Source organism: Eublepharis macularius, chromosome 10, assembly GCF_028583425.1.
Source record: "Eublepharis macularius isolate TG4126 chromosome 10, MPM_Emac_v1.0, whole genome shotgun sequence".
NCBI classification, from domain to species: domain Eukaryota; kingdom Metazoa; phylum Chordata; class Lepidosauria; order Squamata; family Eublepharidae; genus Eublepharis; species Eublepharis macularius.
The window spans coordinates 3,402,379-3,427,624 of NC_072799.1; the positions used below are offsets into that span (position 1 = coordinate 3,402,379).

Here is a 25,246-nt window from a genome sequence, read left to right on the forward strand (position 1 = left end):
TCTCAGAAGCAGCTGGCAGTGCGGGCACCTGGGCTGGGGACATGTTTTAGGCTCCCGGTGGAGAAGACAGATCTCCAAACCTTGCAGAATGGAAGAGATGTTGCCCCCGCTGATGGTGGAAAGGAGAGGAGATCCCCATAGAGCACAATTTTGCAGGGATATGTCCTTGGTGCGGTTCTGGTCAAAGTCCGCCCTGATTGGTCCAGCCTTTGGTGCTGGTTTCCCCACTCCACCTTAATTCTTTGGGTTTTCTAGTTTGGAAAAAAAAAGTTTGCGCTCAACTGTGGCGCTGTTTTAAACGCTGCAGCTATGGAACGAACAGCACTCTTTGTTTTTAACGATTCTACTGCGGTTGCTGCTTTTTGTTCACTCCCCGAAGTCCACTTTGAGAGAGCAACATGTGTGACTTAAATCGAGAAGGAAGCATCTTGGGAAGGGGGTTCAAATCTCTACAGCAGGAGGAGCTCAGGGAATTCCTGGTGGCTTTTGACTGGTTACAGCCACAGACTGGCTGCTCCCTTCTCCCCCCCCCCGCCCCGCCTCTGCACCCCGCAAGGTCCAGCAGGGGTCTTCTCTTCCTCTGTCCCACCGCTGAGCCGCAACCCAGAATCATTCTCAGGTTTTCCTTTTCTGAACTTCTCAATGACCATTACCATATTTCCATATATCTTCCGTTCTTGGGGGGGGGGGCCTGCAAGACGGAGATGTTCCGCCAGGCTTTTGGTTGACGCCAACATTAAATCCCTCAAATGAGTTTCCCTTCCGGCCTCCCACCTGTGGGGGGGGGGCGCTATATGGCCATCTGCCCCCCAGGAGCAGCTGCAGGAGCACACATGAGCAACCCACTCCTTCACCCTTTGAGCAAGTGAATGGCTGAAATGCGGTTTTGTAAGATTTGTGATTTTATTGTTATGCCTGTGGTTTTGTTTTTGTTGAGCCCTGAGCCCGCTTGCGGGGAGGGTGGGCTATAAATTAAACAACAACAACAACAACCCGAAAGGAAGTCAACCCTGGATATAACAAGACCACCCTAAAAAAAAGTTACACCCCAAAGTTTTTTTATTCATGTACATACCTGTAACTTGTATGTGAATATAAAATGTCCTCCTTTTTTTCTTGACCTTGGAAAAAAACCCTAGTCTTCCTTCTGAGTAAACACAGTTTTTATTAATCATCCAACATGGTGATTCTTTCTGACTGGGAGGAAGCAATGTCGGAGAACTTAGCAGACTTAAGAGTAATTTTAAGGACTTGCGGTGTCATCTTCTTACTATTTCCAACATGGATTTCACTATTTATTGAATATTTATTACTTATTTATTGGATATGGTTCATGGGGTCTGTATGAACACGTGACATTGAATTGCGTGCCGGAGGTATTTATGTTATGGAGTGAATATTTTCTGATATTTATTCTTCACTTTATTAAGCACCTTGCACTTTAAGACTGATAAAAAAAAGTTTTGAAAATTAGCATTTGATTGTTATTCACGGGGACTGTTGTCTATATTGATGTATTGTCGAAGGCTTTCACGGCCGGAGAACGATGGTTGTTGTGGATTTTCCAGGCTGTATAGCCGTGGTCTTGGCGTTGTAGTTCCTGACGTTTCGCCAGCAGCTGTGCCAGCCACAGCTGCTGGCGAAACGTCAGGAACTACAACGCCAAGACCACGGCTATACAGCCTGGAAAATCCACAACAACCATTGTCTATATTGTTCATCTTCTGTAGGTAGAGTTGATGCAAAGTCATAGAAGCAGACCGGGCTGCAGTCAGCTGGCAACCCGGGCACATCTCAAGGGGCTCCTTTGCACTTAAATAGTTCTGGCACTGTCTTCTCCCAACTGAGCTATTTTGGACACGGAGAGCAGAGCAAAATATTGGCTTGACTGTCCCAAAGGCGAGGCAACCTAGCGGGGCTCAGGGAGAAATGCTTTTCCGTGCCCCCCCGCCTAATGCTGTTGCTCTCCCTTCCTATAAGGATGTTCAAATCTAAGCCTGCATGCTGCTTCAAAGAACTCTACACCTTTCCTCTTTGGATGAGCATTATCTTTGGCTTTATTTTAACTGCTGCTGCTCACCGCCAGCTCTTGGGAACGGGCAAGATAGCCTTTGTCAAGCAGGTTAGAAAATATGCAGATACTGCACTGTTGGTTTTCCTGCCATTGGCTTCAAGTCGCCATTCCCTGGGAGCTGGTCGTGGAGCTAGTTCGGAGTGGAGCCCAGCCTGGAGGGGTTCTTCAAAGGCCTGGGGAGAGACGGGATGCGGAAGCTCTTCCGAGGTCTTTTTTGATCCGGCCAGCGCAGCCTCAGCATGATAAGAGAGAGAAAGCCCAGGTGACTCTGTTACACGGCATGTCAGGTTTTATTACAAGCCGGTTGGAGTCTTGAGCAGCCAATCTCCCAGGAGAGAACCTGGGGGGGGGGGGTACAACAGTTGCTTTACAAAGCCCTCTCCTCCCAGGCACTTGGAGCGCTGAACGAAAATTCAGCATCCGACATGTGAAGCTGGCTTCAGAACGGGCCACAGAAAATATGAAAATTGGCTCCATTTTTTTTTTAATTGGAGGAGTCTTTTTGTGTGTGTTAAATCTCAGGAAGCTGACTCCTGCTCTGGACGCAAAATTGCATGCAAAATATGAAGTTGCTTTGCACCAAACCAAAGTATCTAACTCAGCGCTACTTTCTCAGGGTGGTGGCTGTTCTCCAGGCAGGGTTGGGAACTCCAGGTTGGGAATTTCCTGGGGATTTGGGAGTGATTGGAGATTTACACGTCGATCTGTTGTTGACATTTGAAGCGGCGTACTGGATCGCACAGATCTGATTGAAGGGGCGGTTCTTAAAAGCCTTAAGTTAATTGTGTTGCCTGAAGGCACACTTGGATCCCTGCCTCTCTGGGATCCAAAAGGTTTCCAACTTCCTTACTGGATACAGAATTGCTAGCAACATTTTGAACATAATGAACGGTGTGTGTGTGTTGTGTGCCATCAAGATGCCTCCAACCTCTGGCAACCCTATAAATAAAAGTCCTCCCAAACGGCCTATCATTAACAGACTTGCGCAGATCTTGCAAACTGGAGGACGTGGCTTCTTTGATTGAGTCCAGCCATCTCGTTTTAGGTCTTCTTAGAATGAGATTTCCTGCTGCCTTCCATTTTTACTAGCATTGTTGACTTTTCCAGAGAATCTTGTCTTCTCGTGATGTGACCAAAGCAAGATAGCCTCAGTTTCGTCATTTTAGCTTCTAGGGAGAATTCAGGCTTGATCTGATCTAGAACCCACTTATTTGTCTTTTTGGCTGTCCATGGTATCTGCAAAACTCTCCTCCAGCAGCACATTTCAAATGAGTCAGTTTTCTTCCTGTCAGCTTTCTTCATGGTCCAACTTTCACATCCCTACGTAGTAAAGGGGAATACCATCGTTTGGATTATCTTGATCTTGGTCCCCAGACAGACATCCTTATCTTTGTATTGTCGAAGGCTTTCACGGCCGGAGAACGATGGTTGTTGTGGGTTTTCCGGGCTGTATTGCCGTGGTCTTGGCATTGTAGTTCCTGACGTTTCGCCAGCAGCTGTGGCTGGCATCTTCAGAGGTGTAGCACCAAAAGGTGTAGCACCAAGGAAAAACAGTCTCCTACAGGAAAAGTGTTTTTGCCATATATCAAAGGAATTACTGATCAGATGGGAAAGCTTATGAAAAAGCATAACCTTCAAGCAGTATTCAGACCCACCCGAAAAATACAACAGATGCTACGATCAGCAAAAGACAGTAGAGACCCCCTCACCTCTGCAGGAGTATACCGTATACCCTGCAGCTGTGGACAAGTTTACATCGGGACCACAAAGCGTAGCATCCAGACAAGAATAAAAGAAAATGAAAGACACTGCAGACTTGGACAACCTGAAAAATCAGCAGTGGCTGAACATAGCCTAACTCAAACAGGGCACAGTATCTTATTCCAGGACACCAAAATACTGGACAACACTTCCAACTACTTTGTCAGACTGCACAGGGAAGCCATTGAAATTCACAAGCATAAGCAAAACTTCAACAGGAAAGAAGAAACCTTAAGAATGAACAGAGCATGGTTTCCAGTTCTGAAAAACACCAGGCTAACAAAACACTCTATACCCGACAATAGCCCTGCAGAGAAGATTAGCACATCAAGCCCCAATCCATATGCAAAAGAAGCTCCTCAGGATACAGTGAAGCCTCCTGCCATTAGCATTCCACACCCTGGGGAACTCTTACAGGATGACTCAGCTCAACCCCACCCCTCCTGAGTAGATATAAATGACCTGCCAACATCTTTTCCACACTGTGACACTGAGAGATCTCTGTCTTTTGGTGCTACACCTCTGAAGATGCCAGCCACAGCTGCTGGCAAAACGGCAGGAACTACAATGCCAAGACCACGGCAATACAGCCCGGAAAACCCACAACAACCATCCTTATCTTTAAGGATCTTTTCTAGTTCCTTTATGGCTGCTCTTCCGAGTCTCAGTCTTCTTCTGATTTCTGCACTGCAGTCTCCCTTTTGGTTGATGATTGAGCCAAGGAATAGAAAATCTTGTACAATTTCAGTTTCCTCATTGACATCTTTAAAATTCTGTAATTCCTCAGTAGTCATTATTTTTGTCTCTGTGATGTTCAGCATAGGCCCATCTAATCCAAAAGCAGCCCTCAGGAAAAGGAGTGGCCAGGATATTACCATCCATCCTAAGGCTGCCAAATTCCAGGTGGATCCTGGAGATCTCCCCACAATTACAACCGCAGAGGAGTTCGCCGTGTTAGTCTGTGGTAGCAAAATCAAAAAGAGTCCAGTAGCACCTTTAAGACTAACCAGCTTTATTGCAGCATCAGCTTTCGAGAACCACAGCTGTCTTCGTCAGACGCATGATACAGAGACTGGTCAAATATAGAAGAGGAGGGAGAAAAGGGGAGGAGAGAGAAGAGGCAATTAGGGGGGGAAAGGGGAGGGCTTTCGGAACCTGGCGTGGGCTTTCGGGGACCACAGATCTCCCCGTCAGATGCATCTGGCAAGGAGAGCTGCGGTCATCGAAGGCCCACACTGCACTGGAATTGGACGGTCCAGCAGCCCGGCCGCCACAAACCAACAGGGCAAACTCCCCTGAAGCCAACCGATCCACACACCAAAAGGAGATGTTTACATATACTAGCAAAGGAATGTCCTGGCTGCACCCTCCCCTTCCCCCCCCCAATCGCCCCCCCTCTCCCCTCCCCCTCTCTCCCTCCTCTTCTATATTTGACCAGTCTCTGTATCATGCATCTGACGAAGAGAACTTGATTCTCGAAAGCTTATGCTACAATAAAATTGGTTAGTCTTAAAGGCGCTACTGGACTCTTTTTGGTCAAATATAGAAGAGGAGGGAGAGAAGGGGAGGGGAGAGAAAAGAGGCAACCATTCTCCAGATAACAGAGTTGAACCTCCCTGGAGAAAACGGCTGCTTTGGAGAATGGAGTCTATAGAATTATACACCTCTGAGAGCCTTCCTCTCTCCAAATTCCGCCCTCCCCAGCCTCCATCCTCAAATCTCCAGAAATTTCCAAACCTGGAGTGGGCAACCCTAACACACCCGAAAGTCCACCCACCTAAATTTTGAGTTTCAAACCAGGGAAACAACCATGGAAGGAAGAATGAACAGATTTAGTAGTCATAGATCCAAAGGAGTTAGCCGTGTTTGTCTGTAGTTGCAAAATGGTAACGAGTCCAGTTGCACCTTTAAGATCGACCAACTTTATAGTAGCATAAGCTTTCGAGAACGACAGCTCTCTTCGTCAGATGCATCGTCAGATGCATCTGACGAACAGAGCTGTGGTTCTCGAAAGCTTATGCTACAGATGCATCTGATGAAGAGAGCTGTGGCTCTTGAAAGCTTATGCTACAGATGCATCTGATGAAGACAGCTGTGGTTCTTGAAAGCTTATGTTACAGATGCATCTGATGAAGACAGCTGTAGTTCTCGAAAGCTTATGCTACAGATGCATCTGACGAAGAGAGCTGTGGTTCTTGAAAGCTTATGTTACAGATGCATCTGATGAAGAGAGCTGTGGCTCTTGAAAGCTTATGCTACAGATGCATCTGATGAAGAGAGCTGTGGTTCTCGAAAGCTTATGCTACAGATGCATCTGATGAAGAGAGCTGTGGTTCTCGAAAGCTTATGCTACAGATGCATCTGACAAAGAGATGTGTAGTTCTCGAAAGCTTATGCTACAGATGCATCTGATGAAGAGAGCGGTGGTTCTCGAAAGCTTATGCTACAGATGCATCTGATGAAGACAGCTGTGGTTCTTGAAAGCTTATGTTACAGATGCATCTGATGAAGACAGCTGTAGTTCTCGAAAGCTTATGCTACAGATGCATCTGACGAAGAGAGCTGTGGTTCTTGAAAGCTTATGTTACAGATGCATCTGATGAAGAGAGCTGTGGCTCTTGAAAGCTTATGCTACAGATGTATCTGACAAAGAGAGCTGTGGTTCTCGAAAGCTTATGCTACAGATGCATCTGATGAAGAGAGCGGTGGTTCTCGAAAGCTTATGCTACAGATGCATCTGACGAAGAGAGCTGTGGTTCTCAAAAGCTTATGCTACAGATGCATCTGACAAAGAGATATGTAGTTCTTGAAAGCTTATGCTACAGATGCATCTGACGAAGAGAGCTGTGGTTCTCAAAAGCTTATACTACAATAAAGTTGGTTAGTCTTAAAGGTGCTACTGGACTTTTTACTATTTTGCAACTACAACTAAAACGGCTAACTCCTTTGCATCTACTGAGACATGAAGCTCTTTGTGTGACCTTAAGACAGTCCCTCTCTTGCATCATAACCTACCTCACAAGGTTGTTGTGAGGATACCCTCTAGGCAGGGAGGACCATGTATAATGCTCTGAGTTCCTTGAAGGAAAGAAGAGAGGAAAAAATACTAGACTGCGTCTTGATGGCATTTTGTGCAGAATAACAGAATAAAAAGAGCGTTATTTGGTGCTCCTTTGCAGTGGGCGCAGCATCTTCTCGCTCCAAAAATGTCTCACTGATGCTTGGCTGGAACCAGCCTGTTTTCATTTTGGCTTTCAAAGCTTTCGGCTGGGTAAGTAAACAGAGAGTTAACAGTTGCCTCCCTCAGCCTCCTTTGACTGTCCAAATGCTGAATTATCGGGAACTGGATCTGGCAGCTTTGCTCAAGTGTGCTCAGCTTGGACATGCTCGTGTTTGGAAGGAGTGGGAAGTGTCGTGGCCGAACTGGATGTCCGAGTGCTGAACTGTGCACCCTGGGCTTTAGCGGAATGCGTGTTGTGAAGCCAGGAGAATTGCAAACATTCTTTTGAAGTGTCATCAGGCAAGCCATTCCCACAGAAGTGGCTTATTCGTTCGGTTCAGAACCCTGTTCACATAGTACAGTAAAAGCACATATAATCTGTGCACGGCGCGCATTTGATTTTTCTCTAGGCTGGTTTGGTCATGAAGCAATTTTCTGCAGGCCAGTTTGGCCAGGGATCCTGGAGGTGCTTTGCCATCTTCTGGGCACGGTCACTGGGTGTGTTGTGTAGGGGCAAAGTAGTTGTGAATTTCCTGCATTGTGCAGGGGGTTGGACTAGATGACCCCTGAGGTCCCTTCCAACCCTATGATTCTATGCATTGTGTAATTCTCGTGTTTGTAGAGATGAATGTGTGATTGAAGCCCTGCATATATCCAAGCAGAAGAAGGCAATGGTAAACCACTTCTGCTAATCTCTTACCTTGCAAACCCTATGTTGGGACAATCCAGAATGAAAAGAGGAAGACCTAAAACGAGATGGCTGGACTCAGTAAAGGAAGCCACGTCCTCTAGTTTGCAAGATCTGAGCAAGTCTGTTAATGATAGGACAGTTTGGAGGTCTTTCATTCATAGGGTCGCCATAGGTCGGAGGCGACTTGACAACACATAATACACACACACACACACATATATCCAAGTACTGGTCCGAAGTTTCATTTGTAAAATAACTGTGCATAAGCTCTTTCTTACAATCAGGTATACACACATACACGCAGGTGGTACGTGCATTCACTGTAACGTGAACAGGGCGTGTCACCTTTTTCAAAGCCAACTACACTGGTTGCAAGTTTGTTCCTAGTACGCCTGAGTCAGGGTGCTCGTTCTGAACTGAAACCCTGAAATGTTCTGGGTCCCAAGGAGACTCTTTTTATATTATGACTCACCTTCTCAAGGGTTTATTACAGCCCATGAGGTTTAGTTCCACATGCTATCATTTTCCAAGGCCAGATTGTCGCCTTCTAGAAGCAGGGTCTTTTTTGCATTGGCCCAAAGACATTGGAATTCCCACCCTCAAGATGCTTCGACAGCATCTTCCCATCTTCTCCTATGAAGACTGGGAAAAGCCAGCATGTTTTATCAAGCTTTTGACAGCTGGTTGTCTTGCTATTTGAGTTGTGTGCCACTCTGGCTTTTATGTTTTGCTATTAGTTTTATTCCTGTTATCATTTGCTTTATGGCTTTAGATTTTGAGATGTGTGAATTTTAAATAGCCATTTTAAAGATTCTTAGTGTAAACTGCCTTGGGGATATTTTTTATGGAAAGGTGCTGTACAGATAACGGAAATAAATAAAATAAATAGATGACATTAATGCCTCATTACTGAACAATCAGTTTGCTAAGAATTCCAGAAATCCAAAGTGAGGATTTAGCATTTTTCACCCACGCCACAAAACTGGGTGCCTTAAAAAGGTGATTTTAGCGCTTGGAAATATTTTTTATCTCTATTTATGATGCCACAGAATTTAGTGTAAGGAACTGTTTGCCTTCCATTCTGTTTCAAAAGCACAAGTTTCCAGTCCTCATTAGTGGAGAGAAAAGCCTGAAAATATACAGGAAGATTGTTGCATGATTGAATGTGTGTGATTGTGAATAAGACAAAGAGAGAGAGCGTGTTCAATAGGGGGAGCAACACAGTGTACAAAAAAGGATGCAAGCTTGAAGCTACTGTCTCCATCAAAGTGAATGGAGCTATTGTCACTGGCTAGGGAGCCCTGCAGGAAATTCCTGATTTGGGGTGAACTTCTAGAATTTGGGGTCACCCAGCAAAGCTGATGAGTAGTAAAAGAGGATGAGAGGTGGTTTGGTGTAGTGGTTAAGAGCTCGGGACTCTAATCTGGAGAACCGGGTTTGATTCCCCACTCCTCCACTTGAAGCCAGCTGGGTGACCTTGGGTCAGTCACTTAAGAGTGGCAGGACTCTAATCTGGAGAGCCAGGTTCAATTCCCCACTCCTCCGCTTGAAGCCAGGTGCAGTGATGGCCACTGGTTTAGTTGGATTCAGTAGATTCACGTAGGAGACATCCAGCCATGGCTATGAGCCCTAATGGATAAAGAAGATTCCCCCCTCCATATCCAGAGGCAGGACTGAAAGCCAGTGCTGGGAGGGGGCGATAGGAGGACGCTTTGTCCTCCGGTGCCCTGCTTGTAAATTTCCTGGAGGCATCTGGTTGCCCATTTTATGCCACAAGATGCTGGGCTAGATGGATTGTAGGTCCCGCCCATCAGGTCTTCTCTTATGTAACATGTAGTCGTTTCAGGATGAAAAAGAGCTTTGTTTGCAACTCAGCTCCTATCATATCGCCCTCTTTAAAGGTTTGCTGTCCGAGTCTCATGTGTGTGTCTGGGTGGCAATGATGGTGTGGCACGGGCTGTCTCGCTGTCAGAGTCTCTGGGACATCTCTGTCCCCTTAGTGCCTACTGCAGGTGCGGAACTGGAAAGAACTTGGTTGTCTTTCTCAGTCCCATATGATTTAGATCCAGCGTTTGTAATTGCCGTTTTATGTCCCAGAATTCCAGACCTGGGACTTGGGCTGAGCTCTACGTTTGAGTGCCTGGAAGGGCTGGCCTCCTGTCTTACTTTGGGGTCTTGTCCTTTGATCCCCAGAAGTATCTCTGTGCACAGGGAACAGCGCCCCAAACACCTTCACCACATAGGGTTGCCAGCCTCCAGGAGATGGCTGGAGATCTCCTGGTATTACAACTGACCTCCAGGGTGCATAGATCGCCTCCCCTGGAGAAAATGATATAGAAGGTGAACACTATGGCATTATAACTTGTTGAAGTCCCTCTCCACCCCAAACCACACCGTCTCCAGGCTCCACCCCTCAATCTCCAACCTGGAGCTGGCAACCCTATCCCCACAGCTAGCTTATGATTGCTTCCCTCGCTTAGTTCACACATGCAGGCAGATGGTTCAATGACTATAGTGATGATGTGCATGCACGGTTTCCAGGCGTTGGAGTTTGACCTGAAGTTTCAGGGCATCCGCTGCTTTCCTGGGGTCCCCTAAAGAAGGAGTAAAATCTCAGCTTGAGGGGCAGAACCAGAGGGTAGGGCAGGCTGCGCTTCCAGATGTACAACTGCTCTCCATACAACAGAGATCAGTTTCCCTGGAAGAAGAGGCTACTTTGGAGGGTGGACTTTATGGCATTATAGCCATCCCTCTCCAGACCTCGCCCTCCCTGTCTCCACCCCCAAATCTCCAGGAATTTCCCAACCTGGAGTTGGCAACCCTACCAAAGCCTTTGGTTGTGAAGGTTCCTTTTAGCCATTGCTGCTACTAACACCTGATGGACAATCTCCTTTTAAAGGTAGTGAGTATCTTGTGGCAGTGAGTTCCACAATCTCATTGTTCTTGAGAGCTGGCTTCCTTTTGTCTGACCTGAACCTGCTGGCTGCCAGCTTCACGGGGTGCCCACAATGTTCAACAGAGTCCATCCCTAAGCCACAAAGCACAAACAGGCTGCCCCTGGCCCAGAAACCTTCACACACCCATGTCTGGTACAGTTTTCGTCACTCCACGGCTCACGGAGAGCCACATTTGCAGTCACCCTCAGCCAAAAGGACCACATTTCCTTCCATTCCTGCCATGAGACCTGCACCTCAGGGAAGCTCGTAGCTTCCCCGTTCCTCTGGCAGTGGCTGTTTCAAGATGGGAACTACCTGCCAACCTCATGCCACACCTCGCCCGCTTTCCTGATACACGGGGCAGGTACCACATTGGGAAATGGTGCTCAGGAGAGCCACGGGTGGCTCCCAACAAAACCAACGAGTGAGTTCCACTGCTCTAGCACATCAGGAGCCCTGACAACCTACTTACAAGTCTGCCTGGCTGTGACACCACGCAGGGCTGCTCGGGAGTAAGCCATTCCTTCCTGAGCCCTCCATTTCAGGGCCCAACGAGCACCGATAACCTCTGTGCTGGGAGCCCCTTCCCCTCCCGAGTTTCTCCTCCATACGGTCTATGCCTGATGCGTTCCTGCTCTGTGCGGCCCTTTATGACACCACACCAAGAATCTGCTAGAGGAAATTAAACAGGGAGCCCCCCCCCACCTCTCTGCTGCTTGTGCAACTTGAGTCCGAGAGCTTAAGCCATAGGAACGATCTTTCTGCAATTGGCACAACGGACCAACAGGTGGCATTGTTTTATCAACCGTGCCCGGGAACCTCACATTTCGATGAAACCGGGAAGTTTGGGGCCAAGCTTTGCGGGGAGGGAGGAGAGAGGGGGCCCGTGTGTGTGTGTGTGTGTGTGTGTGACCATTGACCTGCCTGTCGGGGACACACGGAGTTTAGTTCGCGATGTTTGGACAGAGCCGTCTGTGTCATGTCCAAGAGTCTTTTTCCAGTGCTGCAAAGAACAGTGGAACACCACTCTCGGTGGAATGCATGCCCTTACAGCCACCCAGTGATGTGGTCTGCCCACCCCGCCCACATGACAAGCTATTCCAGGGGTGCCTCTTTCATATCCTGCAGTGCATCTTTTTAGTGTAACTGAAAGTGTGCATATCAGAGCAGCAACAGGCCATGACGGTGCGCAAAAGCAAACGCTCCTTCAGAAGTGAGTTTGCTTTACATTCTCATTTCCCAGCTTTGTCAGTTTTTCTAACCACGTTTAAAAGCACTATTACCCGGCAGCAGATTTGCCTCGGCAGCCGCCACCAAGAAAACAAACCTTCCCCCTCCCCACAAACCACATACTCATGAATACATAGGGCTGGAACCCGTGGATGCAATCCACTCATGGCTTCGCGTTCCTCAGCTGCCTGGAACCTTCCGCAGCACAAGGCGCCATGTGCCAGAGCAGAAGGGGCCCATGATTTTGGTACGGTTTAACATGAGATGCATTTAAAGCCCTGAGCGGGTTGGGACCGGCATATCTTCGGGACCGCCTCTCCCTGTACGTTCCCTGGAGACCGCTTCGATCAGCGGATAAATGTTTACTTGTGGTCCCCGGCCCTAAGGAAGCCCGCCTCGCTTCAACCAGGCCCAGGGCCTTTTCAGTCCTGGCCCCAGCCTGGTGGAACGCTCCGTCAATGGAGACCCGGGCCCAGCGGGACATATTATTGTTCCGCCAGGCCTGTAAGACAGAGCGGTTCCGCCAAGCGTTTGGTGGTTGAAGGGGGCGGTGCCATGTCGGCCTCCCACCTTTGGGGGGGGGTTCTCCCCACCATTGCACTTTAATGTACTTGGTTAATTTATTTTATTATTGCTTATTGTATGTTGATTTTAGCATTATTGTTTTCTTGTTTTTATTGATTTTAACTGTTGTTCACCGCCCAGAGCCCCTGAGGATGGGCGGTTTATAAATCGAAATAAATAAATAAATAAATAAATGTATTTATTTACTGTACATTTATTTACTGTAGAACAAAATCTGAGTCCAGTAGTATCTTAAAGACTAACAACATTTTCCAGGTGAGAAGCTTTCTTGAGTCAAAAGGTGTCTGCTATTGAAAAGGCGATCATAAAACAGTAAAAATGCAGCTGGCATGATGGATTCGTATCCAGGGCAGGCATGGCAGAACATGGCAGTCAGGAAGGACAAATTGCCAGCGCCTCAGCCATAGGCCTGGTGAAACAACTCTGTTTTACAGGCTCTGCAGAACTGTAACAGATCTTGCAGGGCTCGGATCTCCGCTGGGAGAGTGTTCCACCAGGCCGGGGCCACGTCTGAGAAGGCTCTGGCCCTGGTCGAGGCCAGGCAAACGCCCCTCACTGGAACCGCCATGCTCAGAGACTCTGGGCCAAGCTACACGTGACGAATGACACTTGAACGGCAAGTGGATTGAGTGGAGGGCAAGTGAACAGGGAGAAATACACTTGCCGTTCAAGTGTCATTCGTCATGTGTAGCTTGGCCCACTGTTCCCAGGTGTGTGGAGAGGGGAGCAAAGAATGGGAGAAGGCATTTATGCTTTTCCCACAGAAATTGCGCTGGACTAGATGGTTTTTTCCAGCTAGGGGATCCTTCCGTCCTTTACTCCATCGAGGAATTCTTCTGCCCTTGGGCACTCCTTCTTCAAGCTGAGCGACCGCTTTGTCTTGTCCAAGACGAGAGACTCCTGTGCAGAAATGGCTGAGGCGTAGGAAATTGCAATAAACCTGCATGCAGTTTGTCACACGTGAGAAATGCAAGCATATTTTGCCGCGCATGCACACGGCTGCAAGCACAGTCCCTCTGCCAATGCAGGAGACATGATATTTCTTAACTGGGAACGGGGTGGGACTCTACACCTAAACAGACCTCTTCCCATTCTGTGGGTTTTGGTCCCTTGTTTTGTTCTTCCTCTTAGTTAAGAACGTGAGAAGATCCCACCAGCCGCCTCCAGGCATCTGACCAGCGGGGGCATTGCCTTCCCATGCTGCTGGCCCTTGTTGGTTGTTACTCTGGAACACATTGTCTCTGAGCATGGAGGATTCATCACTCATGGCCCTAGACCTCTCTGTCGCCTTTCCCAGGCGATTTGCAAGGCCTGTTCCTGGCTCAATCATTTCTCTGCGCCTATCATAATCATTGGAGGGCACCATTCAGGGGTATGTTCTCCTGTGAGATGAATGGGGGCCATGCAAAAGCACAGAAAAATATTCCCCTTCCACAGGGCTTTTTTTCTGGGAAAAGGGGTGGTGGAACTCACTGGGACTGTGTGATGACATCACTTCTGGGAAGTGACATCATCACACAGGCTGTGGCCACCCAGGAGTGCTCCCATGCTCCACAGGGGCCCCGATATGGGCCCAAATCGGCCTGGAACATGCTTCTGCCATGCGGGAGAGCACTCCCCTGCCCGGCAGTGGCCCAATCCTAGCCATTTCAGGCCCGAATTGGGCCAAAATGGGCCCAAATTGGCCTGGGGCCGCTGCTGCACAAGGAAACCCCCACCCAACAGTGGCCCGATCCTGGCTGTTTGGGGCCCGAATTGGGCTGAAATGGGCAGGATTGGGCCCGAATCGACCTGGAATGGACTGCCACTATACAGGGGAACCCCCCCCCGGCCCCGGCAGAAGCACGATCCTGGCCGTTTCGGACCCAAATACCTACCAATCACGTATTTTTAAGAGGTACCGGAATGCTGTTTTGTTGCGTTCCAGCTGGAAAAAAGCCCAGGGTGATGTTTGTGCCGCTTCATCTGGGTTTCAGGCAGCCCAGATCTTTAAGAGATTTAATACTGATCTATCAGTGGCTTTCTGCAACCTATTTCAGGTGGGTAGCCATGTTGGTTTGCGGTCAAAAAGCAAGATCTGAGTTCAGCGGCATCTTAAAGACCAACTAGATTTCTAAGCTCTGAGCTTCCAAGAGTTAAAGCTCGCTTCATCAGATACGAGGAGTGGAAAAAAGGAGTTTTTATAATCCAGGCAGAGGGCAGGAAGGTTATTATCCTCTGCTTGGATTATAAAGACATTCTTTTTTCCACTTCTCGTATCTGATGAAGGGAGCTTTGACTCTTGAAAGCTCATACCTTGGAAATCTAAAGTGGTCTTTAAGGTGCTATTGGACCCAGATCTTTAAACAAGCCAGTAATGTGACAGCCGCTGGTACTGCCATTATCATGCAAATCTACCAGGGAGACCTGGAGCCCAAGTTCCTTGAGAAACAAAGACTTGTGGGGATATTGGCCTTGGACTGAGAAGTCACGGACACCCCTTCAGGCGGCATGCGCTGTCCCCACTATGCCCATTAACAGAAGCCGATGTGGCTCTGCTCCACTTCCTGCCTTTTGGAGAGATTGTATTGGTGGATTACTGGACTGGGATCTTTTGAGCTTTGACCCTGAATTCCTGGTATGCACTTCTGGGCTTTAGTTGTCGGGTTTCAAACTTGATGGTATTCAAGAAAGTCTGTGAAATGGCCTCATTTTGATAGGCCTTCCAAGAAGAGCCATCTTCTTAATCTGATTTGGCTCTGTTGCCATTGATGTTCAAAATGCCTGGATTTTTTCGTTCCTATTCGTTTTGTGGCCTTGCTGCTTTGGAGCGTGTGGAATGAGCCGCAGACCTTTTCAGGTCTCGGCCACAGTGTGTGGCCTGCACCTCGTGGAGCTTTAGCACACCGTCTCCCGTTCACTTTGGCTTTCTGGTTACCGACGGCATTCTGGGAGGTTTCCGTTGGGCCAGACCGCCCCCTCTAAAGATCTCTTTCTTGCTCTCTTTCCCTCCCAGCGGCATTGGACTGGCTCGGGCCCATTTTGAGAAGCAGCCGCCTTCCAACCTCCGAAAGTCCAACTTCTTCCACTTTGTGCTGGCCATGTACGACCGGCACGGGCAGCCGGTGGAGATTGAAAGAACGTCCTTCATTGACTTCGTGGAAAAGGACAGAGTAAGGGGCTGGTCAGGCTGGGGTTGCTCTCCTTTCCCTCCCCCTAACATCCATGGGTCAATTCTGATGCATTCGGTCCCAGAGGCAAGCCTTGCTGAGGAGGCACCCGCTGGGCCTTTGGCAGCTTCACGGGCAAAGGAAATTAAACTGCTGGCGCATTCCCCATCTCTTTGCTGGGAGAACAAACTGCATCTGCTTACTTCGTAAGAATTGCTTGCCGGATCAGACCCACGGTCCATCTAGCCCAGCTGTCTATTTTTGGTCACATTCCTCTAGAAGCCTTAAAGAATTAACGGTGTTTATTTCCATATGAGCTTTCATGAGGCACAGCCCACTTTGTCAGAGAGATGGGCGATGGAAAACCATATGGGGGAATTTTTATGGGGCAAGTTAGGGAGGAAGAAGAGTCAGTGAATGAAATGGTGAAACTTTCAAGTGTCAGTTGCAATGTAATGGGAAAAGAGAGGAGTAGATTTAGCAAGCGTAGGTATGGGTTGTGAATAGAAATGGGCATGAATGGGGGAAATGGTGGTTCGTTGCGGTTCGTGGTTCATCGCGTTTCATGAGCCACGAACCGGCATGAAATTGCCCAGTTCGCGAACCGATTTGTTTGGTTCATGGTTCGTCACTTACGGGGCAGCAGAAGGTTTGCAGAAAGCACCGTGCGCGTGTGTGCACCCCGGAGCCGACACAGCAACATCACTTCCGGAAGGGACGTCGCTGTGCTGGTTGGGAGCGTGCACGGGGCAAATTCCACTGATGAACCGAAAAACGAACCAAATGAACTGCCCTAAAAGTCGGGGCGGGGGGGCATGAATGCCAAACCGGCCCCATTCATGACGAACTTTGATTTGTATTTCAGTTCATGCCCATCTCTAGTTGTGACCCACAAACGCTCTTATTGAAATAAACACTGTTAATCTTTAAGGTGCCGCTGGACTTTTGTTTTCTTTTGCCAGAACAGACTAACATGGCTACTCCTTGGCAATTCAAACCTGGCCCTTAGCTTAGCTGATATGGCCTATCAGGCCCCTGTGTCAAATCAGAGCGTCAGGCCACCCAGTGCAGTGCACCCTGCAGCCCCCAGGTTGTGAGGAAGGGAAGGGACTTTCCTAACAGATGCTAATTCTTTTTCCGGAGAAGTCGGGGTGTGAGCGTGTGCATGCAAAGCCCACGCTTTCCCACTCAGCTCCGGCATCTGGGAGGGGGCAGACAGCTGAGTGAATGTCTGCTAACAGCTAAACTGCCCCTGCTTTGCCCCTGAAGAGATGGGGCGTGTCCCAGGGTCAGATGGGGGAATTCAGAGCCAGCGCTGGAGGAGGCAGACAAAGGAGCTTGTGAGGGGAGCCAGCAAGGGATGGACTGCAGCTGTCCGACTGCCTGTGAACACTCCTGGGTTCAAGCCTTAGGCTTGCCAGGCATTTGGCGCTGGCCAATCTGGCTAACAGAGAGTTCCTGTTGCTTTTGGGTAGGGGATGTGTGTAAAATGAGGCTCCTATTAATTACCCAGAGGAGTTAGCCATGTTAGCCTGTAGTTGCAAAAGAGTAAAGAGTCCAGTAGCACCTTTAAGACTAACCAGACGCATCTGACGAAGAGAGCTGTGGTTCTCGAAAGCTTATGCTCCAATAAAGTTGGTTAGTCTTAAAGGTCCTATTAATTATGGCATTGATCGGGTTGGAGATGCTTTCAGCATGTCTCTAGTGCTCTGATGATCACAGCCTGCCTCTGGGGCTTGTGATGCAGGATGAAGGACAGGAAAGGGGTTTTAAATAAATAAAAAAACCAAAATATCCACATCAGGAGGGCTGGGAGGAGGCCTGGGGGAAGCAAGGCGGAGATAGAAAGGGCCTCCGACAAAAGAGGGACGTGGCCAGATGACATTGGGCGGCAAGTACTGACGCAGCACAGCTGCAGATTCCAAAGCAGGGGTTGGGAACGGGGAATTCCGGGTAACATCCTGTGCCTTTCACAGTTGTCAGACGAGTAGAACAGAAGGGAGGAGGCTTTTCCCTCTGGCACAAGCGCTGAGATGGCTTGGCAGAGCTCCGAGGCTTGGGAAGGCTGAGGGCTTCAATGTGCATGGACTCTATGCTCAGCTGGCCACGTGCGAAGTTCTTGGGCCTTGTGGCATCACGTGTAAAGCAGGCTTCGCTTGCCAGTCAGGAAGGCTCCAGTTCAAATCTTGCCTCCATGTTATCCTCACAACAACCCTATGTGGTAGGCTGAGAGAGAGTGATGGGCCCAAGGTATCCCAGGTTTAAGACCGTAGGTCACAGTTCAACACTGGGTCATTAAGGGCTATTATAATTACATTATTATTATTGTAAAGAGTCCAGTAGCACCTTTAAGACTAACCAACTTTTCTGTAGCATAAACTTTCGAGAACCACAGCTCTCTTCATCAGATGCACCTGTAGCATAAGCTTTCGAGAACTACAGCTCTCTTCATCAGATGCATCTGACGATGCATCTGATGAAGAGAGCTGTGGTTCTCGAAAGCTTATGCTACAGTAAAGTTGGTTAGTCTTAAAAGTGCTACTGGACTCTTTACTATTTTGCTACTACAGACTAACACGGCTAACTCCTCTGGCTCTATTATTATTATTTTTATTATTATTATTATTGATGATAATGATGATGATGATGATGCCCTCTTCTTTCAGGAGCAGAATGGAGAAAAGACCAACAATGGAATCCATTACCGGCTGCAGCTGCTGTATAGTAATGGTAAGGATCGGGGGGGCAGGGGGTGGAGGTGAGGGTTGGGGCTCTAAGCTCCTTAGGCTGGAGAAAGAAGGTGTACTTTTCCTGGAGAGTTGAAGGATTTTTGAAGGCTACTCAAGGTGTGTCCAGTCGTCCCATTTTGGCCTCTGATCAACAGGTGTTGCAAGTTTTTCTACGGCTTAAGAAGATTGCAAAACCTGTTTGACCAGACGTAAGTGCAGGACAAACGGCCTATGCGTATGCGCCAGAAGACGCATGGCTCTCAGGATTGCTTTCAAGCCCATCCAGAGGAGGGCCTTTTCCACACTACTTACCTTCATCCGGAACGCCGCAGAACGTCGTGAAAAAAACGCAGAAGATAGCGTCATCTCGCGTGAGTTTTGCATGATGTCACTCAAAACTCGCATGAGAAGACGCTATCTTCCGAGTTTTTTTCGCAACGTTCTGTGGCGTTCCGGATGAAGGTAAGTCGTGTGGAAACGGCTTTTATCGTGCTGAAATGGAAGAGCCCGCGTGGCATTGCAGAGAAATCTCGGGGCACACCGCTAGCCTGCGTGTTGATCTGACATCAGCGACGGCATGATACGAGACAGGCTTTCAGGATCCTTGCGATGTCTCAGAGAATTCTGAGATTGCAGCTTCTTGTGTCCTGTGCCACGGGCACCCGGGATGGCCAAATGTCTCCAGCCGGCCCGTGCTGCTTTTCTATTTGCCCTTATGGCCTGTATCACAGGGAGTGCAGTTTTTTTACGAGAGTAGTCCCACCTCCATCTCAGCCTTAAATGGGCTTTCATTAAATGGGCAGTCATTCCCTGTCCCCAAGGAAGTCTCGTTTTCTGCTAGGAATCTTGAGATCTCTCTGAGCCCCATTGACAGACTACGGTTCCCAAAAACTGTGGAGTGAAAATGTGACAAATTAATATTACAGAAAGGGGCTTAGTAGCTAAAATAACTAGGCGATTCTTATAGAATCATAGGGTTGGAAGGGACCTTCAGGGTCATCTAGTCCAACCCCTTGCACAATGCAGGAAATTCACAACTACCTCCCCTCCCCACTACATGTACACCCTCAATGACCCTTACTCCATGCCCAGAAGATGGCAGAAACCCTCCAGGATCCCTGTGCAAAATGGCCTGGGGAAAATTGCTACCTGACCTTAAGATGGCGATTGGCATTACCGTGGACATGTAAGAAGGGGGACTAAGCACTGATGTAACCCTTCCTGCCCTCCCTCTCGTGATCGCCCAGGTTCACAGAATCAGCATTGCTGCTATCTAGCCTCTGTTTAAAAACCTCCAAAGAAGGAGAGCCCACCACCTCCCGAGGAAGCCCGTTCCACTAAGGGACCGCTTTAACTGTCAGGAAGTTGTTAGCCATTAGGGGGTTCCCTGGTTTGAATTTTGCCTCTGCCACTAACACAAGCTACCTGCCCTCAGCCCCCTGCCTGTGCTCATTACCCTGGCCTACCTAAGAGGGCTGTTGTAAGGGTTGCAACAGGATAACACAGGAGTACACCGTGGAAATGCTAAGAGAGAAACAAGCAACTAAGCAAGCTTATAGCATAGTGGAGGACTGTCAGCCAGGAGGCATCTTTGAGTCCCATTTCCACCTCTGGCATGTGAGCAAAGAGCTGGGAAGGGGTTGTGGATGGTTCCTCTTCCTACCCTGAGTATCTCAGAGTTTCTCTCCCTTGCTCCCTCCAACACAGGTCTTCGGACAGAGCAGGACCTCTACGTTCGGCTGATTGACTCCATGTCCAAGCAGGTAACAGCGTCCAGTGCTGGGGAAGGGGCCAGGGTCTCTCTCTCTGTCTGTCTGTCTCTGAGTGTATGTGTGTGTCTGTGTGTGTGTGTGAGAGAGAGAGAGAGAGAGAGAATGTGTGTGAGAGAGAGGACTTCTGGGCTCAACTACACGTCTTTCATGTATCTCCAAGCTTCTTTAGCAAAGAATTGCCTATTCAAGGAGCAAAACGGTGCGTTGAGAGACATTTCTAACCCTTTCCTGTCTGCTGTTTTGTTGCTGGAAAAAGCCATCCCTGAGCTACTTTTATGGGTACCTGTAAACTTTCCCCAATGGAGGTAAAAGCAGTCTGCGGGGAGGGGTATATCTTTCCAAAAAGAAAATTGGCGAGGGAGAAAAGGGTTAATGTTCCCTTCTTCGTCCTCCTTGATTAGACATGCAGGAAGGGAAGAGGATGGAGTTGCCAACCTCCAGGTGGGCCCTGGGGCTCACCCAGAATAACACCTGGTCTCCAGATGACAGAGATCAGTTCCCCTGGATAAAATGGCTGCTGTGCGTTCCGTGGCATTATACCCTCCTGAGCTCCCTTCCCTCCCCAAATCCTGCACTGCCCAGGCTCCCCTCCCCCCCACCTCCATATCTCCAGGAATTTCTCAATCCTTTTCAACTCTTGAGGATGAAGAAAGATCAAGATGGGTAGCCGTGTTAGTCTATCTGTAGCAGTAGAAAAGAGCAAGAGTCCAGTAGCACCTCTAAGACTAACAAAATTTGTGGTAGGGTTTGAACTTTCGTGAGTCACAGCTCACTTCTTCAGTTAGTCTGTAGCAGTAGAAAAGAGCAAGAGTCCAGTAGCACCTCTAAGACTAACAAAATTTGTGGTAGGGTTTGAACTTTCGTGAGTCACAGCTCACTTCTTCAGTTAGTCTGTAGCAGTAGAAAAGAGCAAGAGTCCAGTAGCACCTCTAAGACTAACAAAATTTGTGGTAGGGTTTGAACTTTCGTGAGTCACAGCTCACTTCTTCAGTTAGTCTGTCTGTAACGGTAGAAAAGAGCAGGAGTCCAGTTGCACCTCTAAGACTAACAAAATTTGTGGTAGGGTTTGAACTTTCGTGAGTCACAGCTCACTTCTTCAGTTAGTCTGTCTGTAACGGTAGAAAAGAGCAGGAGTCCAGTTGCACCTCTAAGACTAACAAAATTTGTGGTAGGGTAGGAGCCTTCGTGAGTCACAGCTCACTTCTTCACACGGAGGTTGAAGAAGAGCTTTGGGCTCCGCCCTGAGCCTGCTGATGCGGGGAGGGCGGAATATAAATCGAATAAATAAATAAATTAATTAAAATTTTCCTTAACCCCACTGAGCTTATATGTGTGGCCTGAATGCAGCCTCCGTATTCCAAAGAAGAAAGAAGAGCGTGCAAGCCGCAGCCTGGGGCTCGCTTGATGACAGCCACTGGGTTCGGTGGCTTGATAGAAGGGAGCTTTGACTCTTGGAGGCTCTTACCTTGGAAATCTCGTTGTTCTTTAAGGTGCAGATCCTCTGTCTTTTGCCTGGGTCTGAACAAATGAGGAGGGGACAGATAGAAAATTACGGAAGTATTGTCTTGAGTTCCTGGGACGGAAGCAGCTGCAAAAACTAGGCAGCGGGCGGGGGGAGTAGGGTTGCCAACAGGACTGGAGAAAAGTGTCCTGTCCCTTTAATAGAGGCCTTGTGGGCAGAAATGGGCAACTGAAAATTTTTGTGATATGAACGTAAACAACGTTGCCTGGTAAATAACATCCTATTACGCCTCTATTAAAGAGATGGGGGTTTGGGTTTGGGTTTTTTGTTAGGGGCTCTTGGTGACCCTAGAGATGTGTGTGTTTGTTTGCTCAACACAGCTCATTGGCATGTGCATTGTTTACTTGGTGGTGGAGAGTGCCCTCAAGTCCTAGCTGACTTATGGCGACCCCTGATGAGGTTTTCATGTCAAGAGACAAACAGAGGTGGTTTGCCCTTGCCTGCCTCTGCAGCCCTGGTCTTTGTTGGAGGTCTCCCATCCAATTACTAACCAAGGCTGACCCTGCTTAGCTTCTGAGATCTGGCAAGAGCAGGCTCGCCTGGGCTACCCAGGTCAGGGCACGCTGTTTACTTAATTTACATTTCTTATTAAATATATATACTTTCGCCCATGAAACTCTGAGCCGCAGCCTTAAGCTCCAACCACTCGCTTGGCTTCAATAAGTTTGCTATATCTTGAACCTCCAAGCTTCTGCTATTTGTTAGGGGGAAGGTGGGGAGGGGGACGCCATTTCCTGGCAGTCCAGTTGGTCACCCTGCTTCCTGCTAGAGGGGTCGCAGACTGCCCCACCTGGACAGCTTTTGGCCCCAAAAATGATGTAAAATGGGATGGTGGGGGAAAGCGTCCCGGGCAGGAGGAAGTTGGAGACAACCACTGCTGCCCACCCCCTTGCCGGAGACAGAATGGCGGGGAGAAGGAACGGAGGCCGTGTGTTTGCACAACTTCCTCTTGCCTTACGAACAGGGAGATCAGTGCAAAGGAGGGTGTTTTCACACAAGCTGTGCCCAAGGGAGCAGCCGTCTCCTGCCCACGATAGTGGATTCGTTCCACCGTCATTAGCACAGTTCATTGGGGAATCGTGGGGCTGCCCAGGGGAGATATGCGCTCACTCTCTGCTACCATTAGCACGAACACCTATTTAGCACCAAGCATGTGTGCCAAGCCCAGTTCAGAACACAGAGTTCTTCTGCTTGGCTGCAAATCTAAAAGGGCGCTGCACCAAGGGAGCCCCAGTTCGGCGCGGAGAAATTTAAAATTTTAGCACCTTTGCACATTATGCAGATTTTTAAAATGTGCCTATATTTTTGCCTCATTTATTCTGCAAAGAACTCTCCTCTTTTCGTGCCCGCTCCATTTTTCAGATTTCACCAAACAGAACCCACTGTTGCCGTCACTCAGGGCCAAGCTACAAGTGACGAATGACACTTGAACACTTGAACGGCAAGTGGATTGAGTGGAGAGCAAGTGAACAGGGAAGAATACACTTGCCGTTCAAGTGTCATTTGTCACTTGTAGCTTGGCCCTCAGACTTAGTGGCCAAATAGTGTCAGGACTGTACCACTTTGGATTGTGGTTGTGCCCTATCTGAAGCAAGGCTTTTTTTTCCTCAGGAAAATTTGGAACAATGCAGTACATGCAATTGTAATTTCATACGTCTCGTGCACTGCCACCTCTCCTTGGAGCATTTTCCCTGTGTGTACACAAACACTCTGTTGCTTAGAGTCACAGTCCGTGACATAGAGCAGGAGAAATTCTCCAAACAAGGAACTTAGACAGCTTTAATGCCTTTTATTCAAGTGGAGAGAATGTGTGGTGTAGTGGTTAGAGCACCTGACTAGGATCTGAGAGCCCCAGGATCGAATCCTCCTTCTGCCATGGAAGCTGGCTGGGTGACCTTGGGCAAGGTGCATTCTCTCAGCCTAACCTGCCTCGCAGGGTTATTGTGGGAATAAAGTGAAGGAAGGAAGGAAGGAAGGAAGGAAGGAAAAGCCAGTTTTGTATAGTGGTTAAGACCAACGGGACTCTAATCTGGAGAACTAGGTTTGATTCCCTACTCCTCCACTGGAAGCCAGCTGGGTGACCTTAGATCAGTCACTTAAAAGCGGCAGGACTGTAATCTGGAGAGCCAGGTTTGAGTCCTCACTCCTCCACTTGAAGCCAGCAGGGTGACCTTAGATCAGTCACAGCTTCTCAGAGCTCTCTCAATCTCACCCACCTCACAGGGTGATTGTCATGAGGGTAATAATAACACACTTTGTAAACTGCTCTGAGCGGGTGTTGTCCTAAAGGGGGGGGGTATATAAATCAAATGTTGTTGTTGTTGTTGTTGTTGTTAAGGGGAAACAATGTAAGCCACTTTGGGTCCTTATTACAGAAAAAGGTCAGATATAAATGGAGTAAAGAAAGCTTCATTTAAGAGGCAAAATGAATTCCCAACAAAGCTTTATTTGAAGCGAGGGATATAAATTCTCCCAACTAAGAACAAGAGAGAAAGAAAATCTGCAGATGCACAACCACATACAGCAGGACTTAACTAACCGCAGTACAGCAGGACTGAACTAACACCCTTCTTAATACATAGACTGCATCAACTCCTACAAGAACAGACCAGAAGTCATCTCTTAAAGTAAAATAGTAATCCTTCAGCCATATTTCCCATGCACCGCAACAAAGAGAACAAAGCCACAGTCCTTTAAGCAGGTGGCGCATTTTGCACACCGCCGATGTCATTCATCTGTTCCTACTTCGGATAATCCACAGGCGGATGAAACAGAGAAGTCACACCACTGGGTCAGGCAGCTAATCCTCGTCTTCCCGAAGGCAGAGAGTCCTTCTCGTGTTTGAATCATGATGAGAGGAGCTCTCACTGGGTTCAAGAATAGCAAGGATGACTCATGTTGTTTTCCCAAATTGTTCTCTGTCACTTTTTGCATCTGCTGAAGACAACACAACTTTTGCATGACTTGGAGTTTCAAACTGTGCAAAAGTTCTGAAATTCCACATTTTGTCCGGTTGCACTTTTTAAAAAAACAACAGCAACAACACACGTAGAAGGAATTTTATTTCTATAAAAGTAAAAAGTCCAGTAGCACCTTTAAGACTAACCAACTTTATTGAGGCATAAGCTTTCGAGAACCACAGCTCTCTTTGTCAGATGCATTGTCAGCTTTCGAGAACCACTTGCTCTCTTCATCACACCTTTCGCCGTGCCCTTAAGACGTTATTATTCCAACAAGCGGGGCTGGCCTAAATGTGTTTTAACTGAACTGTCCTGTTTTGAGTTAAATTATTTAATATGTTTATTTTATATTCTTAGTGTTTTATATTTGTATGTTTTACTTTTGCTGTACACCGCCCTGAGTCCTTCAGGAGATGGGCGGTATAAAAATTCAATTAAAGTAAAGTAAAAGTAAAGAAGCATCGATGCTGTAAATGTATCTGATGAAGAGAGCTGTGGTTCTCGAAAGCTTATGCCTCAATAAAGTTGGTTAGTCTTAAAGGTGCTACTGGACTGTTTACTATTTCGCAACTACAGACTAACATGGCTTACTCCTCTGGATCTGTTTCTATAAAGGA

General features: G+C 48.0%; 1 protein-coding gene across 1 annotated transcript in view; it reads left to right on the forward strand.

The window, feature by feature from the left end:
• The window catches only part of EBF4 (EBF family member 4), a 135,985-nt gene that overhangs the window by 24,697 nt on the left and 86,042 nt on the right, over positions 1-25,246 (forward strand). The window contains exons 2-4 of the mRNA XM_054989982.1: positions 15,493-15,649; positions 18,313-18,376; positions 20,083-20,138. Of these exons, the coding sequence (XP_054845957.1) occupies positions 15,493-15,649; positions 18,313-18,376; positions 20,083-20,138 (277 nt within the window). The remainder of the gene's footprint in view (positions 1-15,492; positions 15,650-18,312; positions 18,377-20,082; positions 20,139-25,246) is intronic.